Here is a 16,322-nt window from a genome sequence, read left to right as displayed (position 1 = left end):
GGCGCAGACCCAACTCTAAAGCTGCGGAAACCAAACTTACATGCCACTGACTCCAGATCTGCATGCATTTGATGCAGCGTTATGTTTCCCTTGCGCTGTAACGGCTGCTCTGCTTTACACCCTCCCCAACATAAACAACAGCACCACACACTGCCTGCCTCCACCAACCCCACTGTCCTCCACATAACACAAACAAGCTGTTCTCTCCCAGCGGCTGTGTATGTGCTCAGCTTGCCATGTGTTTCTGTCTCCTTACAGGCCAAAAGTCTAGAGTGGAAATGCAAGGAGAACCACGAGAAGGGGTTCTCCTTCCTATTCGCCAATTTCAAAAAATATTACCTGGCCCATATCTTCCCCAACTTCTCCAAGGAGACCAGTTTGTACAATCCTATTCTGGGTAAGAGTTAACGATCATGCCATCCTTTTTTATGTCGAAGCAAACCTATTTTTTTTCTTGCTGTTTTTGAGGAACTATTTCACCAGTTATAATTGCTCATGATGATAAGTTATCTAATTAGGATTTGTGTCTTGATTTATAATAGAGGTTCCATCTTTGAGACCAAAGCCTTACTACATAGTTGTAAAAAGAGACCCAGAGACCAATGAAGCCCTGTACTGCACTAAAGAGAACTTCCTCAATGCCAGAGTCATATTTATCCGCTGGCTGGTCTCCTTCTGGCTGGAGCCGCGGTCAAACACAGGAACACACATCCCTGGCATGGAAGGTGAAAACGTGCCAAAGAACATCCAGGTAAAAATACACAGATGTATGACACAGAAATGGTTGTAAAGCACTTTTAGGGTTGGCATGACTCTGACTTTTTAAAGGGATAGTTCACTCAAAAATTTAAATTCTGTTATAATTTACTCACCCTCATTTCCAAAACTGTGTTTGTTCTAGCATGTGGCACATGTGCACAACACAAGAATGAGATTCTGTGTATACCATATGCAGCCGATCTTATACCTTGGACCAAATTGGTTGGTTAATATGAATTAATTTAATGGTGCCTTTATGACATTTTTTGTCTTTTGGTGTTTTTTTTTTTTTTGGCAACCGGGACTTTTAATTGAAACCTTTCAGGTTTTTTATGAAAAATATCTTTATATATTTTTCTATATTTTTGTTTCAAAGGTGAACTGGAGTCTTAAGGTTTTGAAACTATATGAGTAAATGATGACAGAATTTCCCTTTAAGTTCTGGATCGGTAACCGAACGGTTAAAGTCTTAAAGGGGTAGTTCACCCAAAAATTTTAATTTGATGTATATCTGCTTACCCAAGGACTTCCAAGATGTAGGCGACTTTGTTTCTTCAATAGAACACAAGCCAAGATTTTTTACTCAAACTGTTGCAGTCTATCACTATTATAATGTAAGTTGATGGGAATCACGGCAAAAAAAAAAAAAAACATACACAAATTAATCCTTGTGGCTCGTGACAAGACACAAAACGATCGGTCTATGCAATGAATTGAACAGTATTTGTATTGTTTTTTACATCATGCAAGTTTGGACATTGTGTGAATCAGAAGTAAAAAACTATACAAATACTGTTCAGCTTCTTGCACAGACAGATTGTTTTTTGTCTTGTCACATCAGTGTGTTGTCACGAGCCACTAGGTTTAATTTGGTTTTGTTTGTGTATGTTTTTTTGGTATTGTTTTATTGTATGTTTTAGCCGTGATTCCCATCCACTTACATTATAAGAGTGATAGACTGCAGCGGTTTGAGTTACAAATTTTGGTTTGTGTTCTACTGAAGAAACAAAGTCGCCTACATCATGGAAGCCGTGGGGGGAAAACATCAAATTTTCATTTTTGGGTGAACTACCCCTTTAAGCTAGACATTGTCTCACTGCTTTTGTTCAACATTTGTATGCACATTTTTGCAATGTTGCTGCTGTTTCAGAGAGCGGCGGCAGGCCTGGCTGCCCGAGGGGAGGATGGCGGCCTGAGACCAGATGGTCTGGATGGGGGTGGGAGTGGTGAGCCGGAGCAGTCGCACTCCAACACCAGCACCCTGACGGAGAGAGAGCCCAGCTCCTCCAGCCTCTGCAGCATGGACGAAGAACACCTCACAGACATTGAGGTGGTGCGCAGAGTCCTTTGCTCCTCCAGAACCAACGTCAACTTTATCACTGAAATCTTTCGACAGGTAATTCTATCATGAGGAACAGAAAGACTTCAGTTCATCTAAATATCAATGAAAAAGGAAGTCTGGCTCATTTTTGAAGAAGTTGTGATAAGAGAGGTTGATTGTTCTGATCAGGGGCTTCTTTGTCCTAGTGTGATTACAGTTCACAAAGAGGAACTGCTATGTGTGAGAAATGTTAAATATCAGTAGGGATTGTTAAAGCCCTTATTCTGAAGATCTCCTGTTCAAAATGGTGCACATGATGTGTACAAAAGATTTTATTTTGATGTGTGGAAAGATGTCCAGCTATGTATCTCTTTAGTCACTGATACTTCTGTACACTGATTCTTGTCTGTGGATATAAAAGTGTATTATATTTTGCAGGCGTTCCTGCTGCCCATGTGTGAGGCCGCAGCCATGCGTAAGGTGGTGCGGGTGTATCAAGAGTGGATCTCTCAGCAGGATAAGCCTGTGTTTATGAGAGAACCAGAGGAAGACCAATTCACAGGCCAGCCGGACTCCACCCACGAGCAGAGAACTGATAAAGAGGAGGAGGTAGGTGTCTCTAAAGTTGACAACAGAGGAATGCAAAAGCAGCTATTACACACTGAGTCAGCCTGCTCAACAGCTTGCTCTCTGTATTTTTTTCTCTTTTTTTGCATCTGATACATCAGTGGTGGTATTAGCTAATATCCACTTTTTTAATTATTCCGTTTGGCTAAGTTGATGTAAGAAGCTTATATCAGGCCTTTTTTTTTTTCCCAATTCTAAGAGTGTGTACTTTTTTCGAAAACAAGTTTCTGAAGTATTAAATAAAATGTATAAAAATAATATTTATATTATATTATTGATGATTACAACATTGAAAACAATGGAATTTTTGTGTGAAATGTATTATTATAATAAAATAATAATAGTTTTTTTTTTATAGAACAGATAAAACAGCATAGGCCTATATTTTTATATTGACTATCTAACCAATTATCTGTTATTAATAATGTACTGCTGTTGTTTACCAATCAATGTCTTTTGTGTTTTGTGCATAGGATATTGGGCTCACAGTGTCCATTCACAGTCGAAACCCTAATTGGTGTAGGAATTCTGGGAGTAAATCCTCTGATTCTGAGGTATTGGAATATAATGTCCATGCTGGTGTCCAGGCCACACTACAGGTGAGTTTAGATGTTGGTGTACTAGACATGTGCAGGTATTCGGTAATGCAATATATCACAGTAATGAATATGCACAATATTGTTATCATGGGCACTTCTAAATACCTTGAATAAATATATATTACAAATTATTCCGAATTCGGAATGCATTTTAAGAATATTTTTACAATCAACTGGTAAAAATGCACAACACTGCTGCATGCTGCTTAAAAGACGTATGTGCGTTCTGATGTAAACAAGCAGGCATGAGAAGCACATGGGGAAACACGTGAAAGACACGCTGAATGAAAGCGTGGATTTTTTTAACTGATAGGTCTCAACGTATGAAAGTAAATTGGATATTATATGTACTTTTTTCTTCGACTGGGACACCACAAGGATGCGTTCTTATCCCTCTTTTGTTTGTGCTTTATACTAATGAGTGTCAAACGCAACTAGAGAAGCGTCATATCAAGTTTGTGGATGATTCAGTGATCGTTTCCCTTTTAAATAGTGAGGATCTTGATCATTGATCTTGATCAAAACTAAAGAGCTATATTATTATATTATATATTATTATAGATTTTAGGATGAATCCCACTGTCATCTCTCCTGTGGTCATTAATGATCATGTTGTTGAGGTTGTACATCAATTTAAATACCTTGGTACTGTAAAAGATGAAAAGTTGACCTTTGAGTCTCATGTGGATGCTGTAAGAAAGCCCACTAGCGTATTTTCTACCCGCAGAAGCTTTGCAGTTTTAAAGTGGATAATACTTTCATGAAGATATTTTACTCTTGTTGTATTGAATCTGTCATTACTTTCTCATTTGTGTGTTAGTATGGCTCACTACATGTTAAAAACAGAAACAGATTGCAGGGTATTGTTAAAGTGTATGGTAAGATTGTTGGCTCCATTTTAAATGATTTGAACGACTTGTATAAGGCTAGGACTTTGAAGAAGGCTGGGTTAATTATGAATGATCCCAGCCATCCCTTGCAGAATGGTTTTAAGTTGCTTCATTCAAGTCGCAGATATTGTTTGCAATTATGTAGGACCAATAGAATTAAAAATTATTTTATACCAGCTGCCATTGGTTTTTTATATTACAAATAATTGTATGTATATTATTAATGGAAGTCATTGTTTTTGTTTGTGTGTTATGGTGCTTGTTTGTTGTTTGCATAGGGTTTACTGCTGGCTGTGAAACAAATTGAAATTCGGGGATAATAAAGTTGACCTTGACCTTGACATAGCTCTGCATGTCAGATTTCTAGCTGTTTATTTACTTACTTATTTTTGGATGAAGCAGAGTTCAGTTCATGGGAAAATTTGTGAAACATTTCTCCTTCCAGTCTCAGTTCCCCACTAATCTTTATTTCTTGCAGGTTTTCATCACCAACTCCTCTAACGTCTTCCTTGTGGAGGCAGCCAATGAGCTGAAGTCACTTCTGGAAGAGCATGTTGACATGTGCAAGCGTGTACTCAATATATACCGCAGTCTGGTCATGCATGAAACCATGAGCCAGAAGACCTGGTATGACTATGACATTCCAGTTCATTAATCTGGTCTCAGGTGTCTGCTTGGAATATCTGCTCATCCTGATTGTATTTGTGTTCGTCACAGGGAGCAGATCTTGCTGGTGTTGCTAAGAGTAACGGAGTGTGTGATGAAGAGGCCTCCATCTATTATGCCTCATGGGAAGAAGAGTAACACTTTATCGGGCCGTTTGGCGGGAGCCATTTTTCAGGTAACGCCAACCAACACACCATGCCAGTTATTTATTTGTTTCTTTAGTTTTAGCGGTTTCTGCGATTGTGAATAGGAGACATTTTTGGACTGCTCCACACATGGTGAATTTTCATTGGTCCAAAAACACTCACCACATATTACAGATCGTATATACTGTGTGCTTTAGGATTTTTTTCCTTTTTTTTTTTTTTTCCTGTATTTTACTTTCAGATGAACAGAAAAATCTCACTTGCTTTTTGAAATCTGGTTTGGACAGACCCAGTAGATATCAGCTCTCTTTTTTTCTTTTTTTTTTACTAAAACAATTACAATTAATTTCATTGTAATTTAAAATTAAAATATAAAAATGAAATGGAAAAACGTTAACTTAAAAACTTTTAAATGTATAAAAAAAAATCTTTTAAAAAAGTTTTTGAAAATGTTAAAAGTTTCAAGTTTTGAAAAAGTACTAAAATTACTTAAACTAATACATTTAAATCTAACAAAAACTAATAAAAGAGACAAAAGTACAAAAATTACTAAAACTTAAAGGCATAATTCACTCAGAAATTAAAATTCTGTCGTTACTTACTCACCCTCATGTTGTGCCAAAAATGTAGCACGAAAAATAAACTTTGGAACAAGTGGATGGTAAGTAAATTGTGAAAGTAATTTCATTTTAGGTGCACTATCCCTTTAAACTCAAATTAAAACTAACAATGTAAAAACAAAAGCTATTTTATTTTTATATTTATAGAATATTAATAAATACAGTTTATTATTTATATAATAACCTACAATTATTATTTCTAGTTCACATGTTAAAGTGTCTGATGTAGCCCATACTTTGTGCTGTCTTCCTGTTCAGACTCTGATCGTGGCCTGGATCAAAGGGAATCTGAATGTGTACATCTCTCGGGAGCTGTGGGACGACCTGCTGTCTGTACTCTCATCTCTCACCTGCTGGGAGGAGCTGGTCACTGAGTGGTCTCTCACCATGGAGACACTCACCAAGGTACTAGCACGTAACCTTTACAGCCTGGACCTGAACGAGCTGCCCCTGGACAAGCTCAGTGAACAGAAACAGAAGAAACACAAAGGCAAAGGTGAGTTTGTACAAAAATACAAAATCACATGAGTACTTTTATGCTTGCACACAGACTAAGGTAGTTGCAAAACATGCAGAATCCAAGCCACTGAAGCATTTGAAACATTTGAAACATCACTATCGTATGTGTATGTGATGCATTCGCTCCCTATAGGTGGCGCCCACGAGTGCCAGAAAATCACTGTGGATAGGTCGTTCTCCAAAGGCTGGAGTCGAGACCCACCAGGCCAAGCTGCTGTCATGAGACAGCGCAGCGCTACCACTGCTGGCTCACCAGGCATCGAGAAGGCCAGAAGCATCGTCAGACAGAAGACAGTGGGTGAGTGTGCTTCAAACACTTCTTGTCCTCTCTACCTGAATATCCTTTGCTTATTACTCTGTTACCCTAGTTCAGAAAGACAGAGATGAGCAAAGATGAAGATATTTACAAGGAGAGAACTTGATTGCATTAAATGATGTCCTTTCTTAAGGTTCAGTCACATTAGTGAAGGTTTGGCTTGGCAAAAATGTCTTGTCAATAGTGTAGAGATGTATGAAGAACTGCTTACACAGGTGTCACTTTCAAACTAAGCAGCTTTTTTGTTGGTCAACACAGTGTATCCGTGTAACCAACTTGAACCTATTGCAAAATCTGCTTGGGAAAATATTTCATCCTCACATGAAATTTCCAGGTTGAGTGGATTTCTATTGAAATGACTGGATATTGCCCACATATTTTTGTGGAAATTGTAATACAGTTTTTCAGGGTTCTTTGATGAATAGAAAGTGCACTAGAACAGCATTTGTTTGAAATAGAAAGCTTTTGTGTCATTAAAAGTGTCTTAACCTTTCTTTAACTTAAAGCATCCTACTGTGTAAAAGTTATTTTTATTTTTTCAAATGTTATTGATCACAAACGTTTTAATGGTAGTGAATACACTGCATAGCATCTTGTTACTTTCACATACACCTTGTCATCTAACACCTATTCTAGCAGACTACTTGGTGCCCATTGTATAGAAATAGGAATGCAGCCTTATGCTTAAAAAAACTCAATGACTGAATGTCTTTAACACATCACGTTTCTCCTATAAAGTTCCCAGTATAGATTTCTCAGTGACATGTTCAAGTGTAGGTCAGTGCTGATCTGATAAGGTCACTTCTTTAACTTCTTTGTAATGCTCAGTGCTTTCTGCTTTCCCTCTCTTCATAATGTCTTTCTCTTCCCTAACTTCTCCTGTGTTCCTCCATCACTCCTTATCTCTCTGCCTCATTTCCCTTTCTCTCTTACACTCTCCGTCTTGTCGTTCTTGTCTTTTTCTCTTTCTGGGTGTGTGTGCGTGGTCTGTAGCTCTGCGTAGTTGCTCTACGGGGGACAGTCTGCTGTCCTCAGCCTTTATCCGCAGTGCTAAAAGCGCACCTGTCCTGATCCACCCCGTACACCCTCTCCTGCCTGGTTCTGTCCTCACTCCCCTAGCTGACGATCTGTCAGGTAGAGCCTTCTACGTCTGGCACTCTCGCCTCTGACTGCATCCCAACCTATGGATGTGCATGGATATAACTCTAGTTAGCATCCTCTGTCTGTCTGTTCTATTAATGTATGTGTATTATGATTTTTATTTAATAGACCTGAATGTGTTTTTTGTGTGTGTGTTTGATTGCCTTCTCATTTATCATTGTTTTAAAGCCATGCTCTGATGCAATTGCTTTCTGATTGGATGAATCTCAAGACAAATGTTAAGAAATGTTTTGGTCACATTTATCCACAAATTGAAAAGAATAAACAAAAATAGATTTTGGGTTTGAATATGACCCAGACATTTCTTTATGTGCACTTTACCCAACAGACCTATCGAGTCTTGCATGTGCATTTTTGTCTAGAGTACTGGTTGCTCGTCTTTGAGAATCTACAGTTTTATCTTTCTTCCCTGACCATTCATCCAGTATAATCACTCTTCACACCCAGAACCCTCAGAAAACTACCCTCTACAGGATTTACCTTGTCTGCATTTGTTCATCATAATTTTTGTCTAGAGCAACTGAGAGAATGTCACAGTTGAAGCATTGATTTGTGTGTCTTTTAAAGTGAATAGCTTTCTTTTATCTTCTGATCTTGTGATGTTTCATTTACCTTTGAGATTTATTTTGAAATTTAATTCGATTTTAATTGTTTTAAGTATGCATGTTTTTTGCATGTAAAATGTGCATCCGTTAATATGATAAAACTCTCTAGGTCTTTTCATCACCTCTTAGGTATCTGAAATCTTAAGACTTGTTGCTTACCTTGTGTATTTAAGATAATATCACTGACCATATTGATGCATAAACAGACTTGCATCCTTAAACATGCTGATTGATACATATCTGTTCGTGTTCAGATATGGAGGAACCTCCAATGGCCCAACGGGGGCCCCGGATCCGCCACTGCTCTCAAAGTGAGGAGACCCCGTCGTCCGAGGTGTTTTCTGCCTCCGGCGAGCTGGAGCAGCCCCCACTCCCCCGCAGCAGCAGCGCCTCTGACATCATGGAGCCCTTCATCGCAGAACGGGTCAAAGGTGCACTTCCTGTCTCTGACAGCCCCTCTCATTCCTCCCACTTTACCGCCACCACCACCACCTCTGAGTCCCCCCACAGTTCCCTAACTCCGCACCAACCCCCTGACAGCCAGGCATCCCTGGAGGTGGGCGAAAGCATCTATGACCATCTCTGCCAGATGCCGGGGCAGGAACCCCCATTTATCCCCAATTGGTCCTGTCCAGCGGCAGCCTCGAGCAATCAAAATGAGGGCGAAGGGGAGGAGGACGTCTTCAGCACTTTTAGGGAGTTTTGTAGCAAGCAGGAAGTGAAGGTGGAAGCAGGTGCAGATAACAGACAGGTACAGTTTGGGGGAAGTGGGGATTGGGCGCTAGAATGGGATAAAGAGATGGAGCAAAGCGAGAAGAGTTTTTATGAGTGTTTAGAAGAATGTGATTGGGATTTGAGTGTTAGTACGCAGCCAGCAGAGGGCAGCAAAGTCACGCAGCTGCACCACCAGAACGCCACAGACAGGGCTAGTGAGAGCGAGCTTAGTCCGCAGGCTTCCCAGGTTGTCCCAAGGCCCAAACTATCCTATGTTGATCCCAAAAAACGCAACAGCGGTGGTGTCCACGTCAGCTTCCGCCCATCCACAGAGTCTGTGCAGTTTCACAACCCCCTGGACCCCAAAGAGGCGCACTGGAAGACCCGTCTCCGCCGTCTTGGCCACTTTAGCAGCCACTCGGTTGGGGCGAGCGGGGCAGCAGCGAAGGGTGTTGGGGAGGGGGTCACCTGTTGCGAGGCCGTCGAACGGGATAAAGGCTCAATCAGTGGGGCTAGACGCGGCCGACTCGGCAGGCCAACCGTCCGCCCGCAGGGATCCCGCTCTAGGTCTCAGGAGTCAGGGTGCAGCCCGTCACGGCAGCAGCAGGTGGCGCTGCTGGGCGGGGTGTATAAGTCTATGGTCCATGCTCTCTCCAAACCCAAGGCCCAGGCAGTGTCACCCCAGCGTCACAGCAAAACGCCAGCCACCGAGGCTCACCTGAAGGACCTGTACACTCACGTAATGGGCTATTTTGGAAGAAAAACTTCAGGTGAGGACTTGATTGGCTCAGTGTCAACATGGAAGACATGAAAAATGTGACCAAAGCGCCTGTGCGTTTTCCCTTTTTTTCTCTCTTTTCTTGTGACTGTTTGATTTTTGCTGAATGTGGATTGAATTGAAGCCTCTTTTTGTATTTTCTTTCAAAGTAGCTCAATTCCAAAAAAAAAAAAAGACTCCCAAAAGACCAACGGCCCCCTACCTGTGGGATGGCTTCCCCTCCTCAAGCTTCTGGGACCTAATCTCTGCTGCCCCTCTTCCCCTGGATGCTGCATGCGGCCTCGTGCCTACCTCCCAACCCTCTGTCAATCTCTCACACATGTACATGCACACACATGCTCACCGACACATTCATAAAACACAGTGATCTTTAATCTATGCAATTCTTAATAATGTCATTTTAAAAGAATAGTGTACCCCAAAATGGTAATTCTCTCATTTTTTATAACCTTGTTGTTTACCAGAATTTTTTTTTTATTACCTTGTTGTTTACCAGAATTTTTTTTATAACCTTGTTGTTGACCAGAATTTTTTTATAACCTTGTTGTTTACCCAAATAGTAACTTGGGCTTCAAAAATGACAAAAAAAAAGAGAAAAAAGTCCTTAAAAGTAGGCTTTTTAAGTCATACGAAAAGGGTGTGTGTTAGTGAATAATTGCACAGACTATGTGTGTGTGTGTGTGGAAAAAATAATACTGGAAAGTAAAATAAAATAAAATGTAATTAAAGAAATTAAATGACACTTTGAATATGAAAATTTAAATGTAAAGTAGCATGAATACATTTACACTGAAATTATAATTGCATCTGTGTATAGAATATAAAAAAAAAAACTGCATAAGGATATTATTTAAAAGATTTAATGACACTATAAATATGAACAAAAAACAAGTGGGGAACAAAAATGAGTCACTGAGTCACTCATTCAAAAGATTCATTTATAGGCATGATTAAATAAAGAATCCGTTGCACAGCAGTTCGGCTCCAGCTTTGTTTGTAACTATTTTCGTTGCCATTCTAACAATGCAGTGAATGTTTGGACTCTTTACGGTATGTTTTTTAAAAAGTGAGTGACATAGCTGATACTTTTAGCTTGAACATGGATAAAACAACAATTATATTGTAGACAAAATATATCACACACCACAGCTTGTAAGATGTCATTTTTGAAGCTCAGTAGTTTCCCTTTAAGAGAGAAAGCCTATATAATCCTATTTAGGGCTTGGAACAAAATAGGAATGCGTAAATGAAGACAACATTTTCATTTAAGAGTGATTAACTTGTAACAGAAAACAGTTGATGTAGTTGCCTTAGTTGCAATGTTTTGTATGGCCAGTAGAGAGCAGCACTATCACTCTCAAAGAGCACTGTTTTCTTGTGGTACTGTTAAAAGCTTGCGGCCTGCCTGTAGTGTAGCAACATGAATCATGAACTTGTGGACAGTTCAGTTGCACAAAGCTACTAGTTATCAGGGCCCCTCATAACTTAAACACAGCTTGTAGTCTAAACTAACCAGACTTCTAGAAGTACTGAAATGCCCAAAGTCACCAACTCACCATGATTTGTTGTTAACCAGTGGCTCCCTAACCTTTTGCTTTGGGATGAAGGCTGCCTCGTCTTGTTGTGGGTTGCTCCTCTAACCCACTCACTCCTGTCTCACTTTAACCTCAATCAGCAAAAAGGCTCACTAACTCCTAGGTTTGGATTTCAGGGTTTGCTCTGTCCCTCTCTCTGTCTTTCTCTGTTTGGGGACTGCATGAACTGTGAGTAACTGCATCGCTTCACTGGATGAAATCAGTTTTGTGGTTGGCTCCCATTAAAGATTTTATTTTTCAGTATGTGTTCTGGTTTAGCGTTTTAATGTCAAGGGATTTGGGTTCTGTTTAAAGGGCAATATAGTGCTGAGTTTCATTTGCTCATTTTTTTCAACACAAACCATTTTATTTATTAATATTTAATGAAGATTCAAGCATCACAGCCATGATTATTTGGTTTCATGCTAATTTTATCTGATTGTTGAAAAATTACATTTTTATCGTAATATGAAGAACATCTTCAAAAGTTTGGGGTCGGTTAGATTTTTTTTCTATGTATTTATTTATTTTTGAAAGAAATTAATAATTAATTGAAACATTTAATATAAAATTTATATTAAATACGTTCTTTTGAACTTTCTATCTATCAAAGAATCCTGAACATTAAAATAATCATGGTTCTTAAAATATGAGGAAGTTTCTGATAACTGTTTTCATCACTGATGACAAAAATAAATATTCCTTGAGCAGCAAATCAGCATATTAAAAAGATTTCTAAAGGATCACATAACACAGAAGGGTAATGATGCTGAAAATACAGCTTTGTCATCATTGGAATAAATTATGTTGTAAAATGCACTTATTTTAAATTATACTAATACACAATATTACTGGTTTACTGCATTGTTTTATTTTATTTCAAAAACATTAAAAAAATCTTTCCAACCCCAAACCTTTGACCTGTAGTGTACATATATGCTTTTTTTTTTAGAGAGAGAAAAAAAAAACAAAGCTGATGTAAAAGAGGCAAATGTTCAAGTTCAACATGAGCAAAAGAAACTTAATGGCACTGTTGTCCTTTAAGAAAAATGTGTTTAACCCCAAACTCAAATAATCTAATTCATAATTATTTTGAAGTGCTGTAGAGAGAGTCAGACACCACTACAAAGAGGGAGTCAGTTAGTACATGTCGTTCTGCTATGTCATCTATGTTTGCATACGTTTTTGGAAGTCCCAGTAAAAGTACTAATGTGTCTTTCTGTGCCTGTTGTCTTAGCCAATAAAGATGAGCTGACGCCGAAGATGCGGCCCATGTCCAACGATGTTGGCAGCAGCAACCCTAATGACAGTGACCTCATGGATGAGTTCATTCAGGAAAGACTGAGAGCCAGAAGCACTTCTGTATGTCCGTGTGAACATTCAGTATGCACAGTGTCTGAAAACTTCATCTAATTAAAGGATGGTTCTAAATAAACTTGAACTGCTCAAAAAAAGTCATAATTTAAGGCATTATTTTATTTAGAATTAATCATACTAAATAATTGCATGAAATGGATATACCTGATAATATTTGTAAACAAATCAGCAAATATATACTAATAGTTTTTTAAAAGTGCACATACAGTGTCGGCTAACTGCTGCGTAATGCTTAAAACTAAATAATTCAGTTTTTGATTCTGGTGTTTTATGTTAAAGTATATTATTTTTAATGTATATTATGGTTTTCCGATGTTCTTTTTAGGGCATGACGAGGCGTGGGAGTAGCCCGGGAAGTCTGGAAATCCCCAAAGATCTACCAGAGCTCCTGAACCGTCAGAATGCTACGCGTCCTGCAGACGACCCCGGTGTGCCCTCTGAGTGGACCTCCCCAGACAGCGCCAGTGGAAGTGACCTCATAAGCTCCGACAGCCAGTCAGATTCCTTCAATGCTTTTCAGTATGACAGCAAGTTTGAAAGTAAGTAGTTTAGGTTGAATTGAAAGAGACAAGCCAGTACAAGAAAGAGACAAGTAAGAGGTTGCTAATGTGTGTGTGTGTGTCTGTCTGCAGATTTCAGCTTCCCCCCTGAAACGTGTGCTCTGGCCTCTGTGGATCAGGATAGTTTGGGAGGAGCAGGACAGACCACAGAGGAGCAGGAGCTTTCCAGTCTCACAACAATCCACATCGACTCTGAGACCAGCAGCCTCAGTCAGCACGGGCTGTCTGCTGACACGGTCACCATCACTGGTACACTCTCTCACACATAGGTTATGAACTATAACTGTCTTAAATTGATAACAAAAGTCTACATTTTAAGAAGTCTTTCATTTTTGGGGGGACGGAAAGAAATTTACAAACCATACTTCAGTCCACATGAACAGCATGATCTCTACATTTTATTTTCTTGGGTGTTCTTTGGTTAACCCAAAACTATCCAAACTAGACTAACTAATAAACATTCGACATGTTAAGTGTGCTGAAAGTTGTTTTTGGTAAAAGCATCTGCTGCTTGATAAAAAATGCTCTGGTATCAGTCACACTGTTCGCTTATGCTGTATTACTGTCAGTGGCACATCACGACACACACTTGTCATGTTTAGAAATCTAAGAGTTGCTGTGCTGTGCTTGATATTTCCTCAGGTTCTGAAAGCGCATCTCCAATGCATTCTCTGGGAGGTTCACGATCGCAGACACCGTCCCCTGCCACGCTGACCGCAGAACACGTCCAGCATAAAGAACTGCAGCTGGATGAGAAAATGCACCACTCTGTGCTGCAGACCCCTGATGACCTTGGTAATTTATAGATAGATAGACAGACATATTTAGCTGAGAATATACAAGCTAGTACACTATCTGTTGCATTGTTGACATCTCTGTAATGAACCTGCTTTATTTCACATTTCAGAAACCAGCGAATTTCCTACAGAGGACTGTAGTGTGATGGCTGGCGGCACTCTGACCGGCTGGCATGCTGATGTTGCCACAGTGATGTGGAGGAGAATGCTTGGCATTCTGGGAGATGTCAACTCCATCAAGGACCCTGAGATCCATGCGCAGGTCTTTGACTACCTCTGCGAGCTCTGGCAGAACCTGGCCAAGGTGAACACAGACACTCAGAGTCCTTCAGAGTGCCATGAACGGATGATTTACAGTGCCGTAACTAATCCAATTCCAATTGGAAAATGTCCTTATGTCTCGGTGTTGTTTTCCGTCTCTGTAGATCAGAGACAATCTCGGGATTTCCCTTGACAACCAGTCTTCTCCACCCCCACCAGATCTGATTCCACCTTTGCGGATTCTGACTCCCTGGCTTTTCAAAGTGAGTTTAGGAATATTTTATCTGAATGGCAAAGACATAGCTGATTATGCATAGTTTATTAGTTCTGTCCTTCCATCCATCGTTCATAAAGGTTTTGTGCTGTCTGTGTGCAGGCCACTATGTTGGGTGAACGCTATAAGCAGGGCAAACTCCACGCCTATAAGCTGATTTGTAAGATAATGAAGAGAAGACAGGATGTTTCACCCAACTCTGACTTCCTTACGCACTTCTACAACATCATGCACAGCGGCCTGCTTCATCAAGACCAGGTGTGTTTGTGTGTACCTGGTTTCCATGCGGATTGCCAACTTTGTACAGAACTTTTGTGTTGACTTCTTTCACTTTACCTTCCAGGACATTGTCAACACCATCATTAAGCACTGCTCACCACGATTCTTCTCTATTGGACTTCCGGGAGCCACTATGCTGATCCTGGACTTCATAGTTGCAGCGAGCCGTGTAACCGCCTGCTCATCTCTCAATGTGAGAAACCACCGAACTGCTTCAGTATAACCCTCCCTCTACATGCATTAACATCTATTTGCATGTGTTTGCAAATGTTACATCCAACTTTGTAGCTGTTGTTAATTTTTGTCTTTCTCTGTTCTTGGTCTTTCTCCCAGGCTCCACGGGTGGAGGCTCAGATTTTGTTGGGCTCCCTGGTGTGCCTCCCAAACTTGTACAGTGAACTCCCCGCCCTGCACCCTACAACAGCTGACATCCTCATGACGAAATTCACAGACGTCAAGGTATAACATCTTTACCCCAGAAAAAAAATATTGGTTAAATATTGTTAAATTGTTAAGAAGTGATAACAAAGATTTATATTGGTAGAAAAGATTTATATCTTAAATAAATGCTGTTCTTTATGAACAAATGATCAAAGAATCATGAAAAAAGTACAGCTGTTTCCAAACATCCCTAAAATATACACACACACATATTACCGGTCAAAAATTTGTGATCAGTAATACTTTTATGCATATACTGTGTGTGTGTGTGTGTGTGTGTGTGTGTCTATATATATATATATATATATATATATATATATATATATAATTTGACAAATATTTTGACCAATTTATTTAATAGTGCATTTATAACAATGATATTATTTTTATTGTTAGAATCTTTTTCATTATTTATTATAAATATTTAGAATAAATACCTTGCGAACCAAAACTGTTGCACTTTAGTCTGAAAAAAGCTTTTACACTGACTAGTTGTTCTGATAAACCATCAACTAATAATTGGAAAATATAGATTTTTATGTGCATCTTTCCTAAAAATAATCTCTGATATCATGGGGCTACATTCAACCACCAGGCTTCAATCGGGACATATATATGTGCTTATGTCTGTAGTCTGTGTTTAACCTCCTCCACCGCCTGTCCTTATGCAGATCCAAGTGGCTGAATGTATGCCACTCCAACGGTTGTTTAGAGTGCAGGGAAATCTGCTGTAATTGTTCCTGCTGACTCTAATGTGCTAATGGGTGATCAGCAATGCAAGCCGCATTGACCCAAGCTCCATAGGGCTGTTGTTATTGTGTTGCTGTGTTGTTCAGAGCGACGGTAAGGAGCTAATGCCATGCGGGGAGGCGTCCGTAACGCGCTTGCAGAAATTCGCATGATGGCATCTGATAACCAGGAGCAGGCCATGAATGACAAGACTGTGGTTAACGTGATCCTTCTTCTGTGCGTGTGTGTGTGCCGGCAGATGCTTCTTTTCCAGATGGTTGGATATGTCATGTTCTGAGTTGCCAGATT

At 39.7% G+C, this 16,322-nt stretch overlaps 1 protein-coding gene across 6 annotated transcripts in view; it reads left to right on the top strand.

Annotated features, from left to right (window-relative positions):
* LOC128031747 (ral GTPase-activating protein subunit alpha-1) overlaps positions 1–16,322 on the top strand; it is a 62,117-nt gene that overhangs the window by 10,548 nt on the left and 35,247 nt on the right. For 3 of the 6 annotated variants that reach the window (XM_052620127.1, XM_052620126.1, XM_052620128.1), the window contains exons 8-26: positions 259–397; positions 543–751; positions 1,910–2,155; positions 2,519–2,689; positions 3,181–3,306; positions 4,675–4,823; positions 4,914–5,037; positions 5,887–6,124; positions 6,281–6,445; positions 8,484–8,660; positions 12,533–12,657; positions 12,998–13,211; positions 13,305–13,481; positions 13,875–14,027; positions 14,140–14,333; positions 14,455–14,553; positions 14,667–14,822; positions 14,908–15,036; positions 15,177–15,302. In XM_052620127.1, the coding sequence (XP_052476087.1) occupies positions 259–397; positions 543–751; positions 1,910–2,155; positions 2,519–2,689; positions 3,181–3,306; positions 4,675–4,823; positions 4,914–5,037; positions 5,887–6,124; positions 6,281–6,445; positions 8,484–8,660; positions 12,533–12,657; positions 12,998–13,211; positions 13,305–13,481; positions 13,875–14,027; positions 14,140–14,333; positions 14,455–14,553; positions 14,667–14,822; positions 14,908–15,036; positions 15,177–15,302 (3,117 nt within the window). Of the gene's footprint in view, positions 1–258; positions 398–542; positions 752–1,909; positions 2,156–2,518; positions 2,690–3,180; positions 3,307–4,674; positions 4,824–4,913; positions 5,038–5,886; positions 6,125–6,280; positions 6,446–7,456; positions 7,598–8,483; positions 9,714–12,532; positions 12,658–12,997; positions 13,212–13,304; positions 13,482–13,874; positions 14,028–14,139; positions 14,334–14,454; positions 14,554–14,666; positions 14,823–14,907; positions 15,037–15,176; positions 15,303–16,322 lie in introns of all 6 variants that reach the window. The other 3 variants (XM_052620125.1, XM_052620122.1, XM_052620124.1) reach the window with 3 other exon arrangements.

The sequence above is a fragment of the Carassius gibelio genome, chromosome A17 (genome assembly GCF_023724105.1).
Source record: "Carassius gibelio isolate Cgi1373 ecotype wild population from Czech Republic chromosome A17, carGib1.2-hapl.c, whole genome shotgun sequence".
Lineage (NCBI taxonomy): Eukaryota > Metazoa > Chordata > Actinopteri > Cypriniformes > Cyprinidae > Carassius > Carassius gibelio.
Note: the sequence above shows the minus strand (reverse complement) of the source record. Positions and strands in the feature narration are given on the sequence as shown.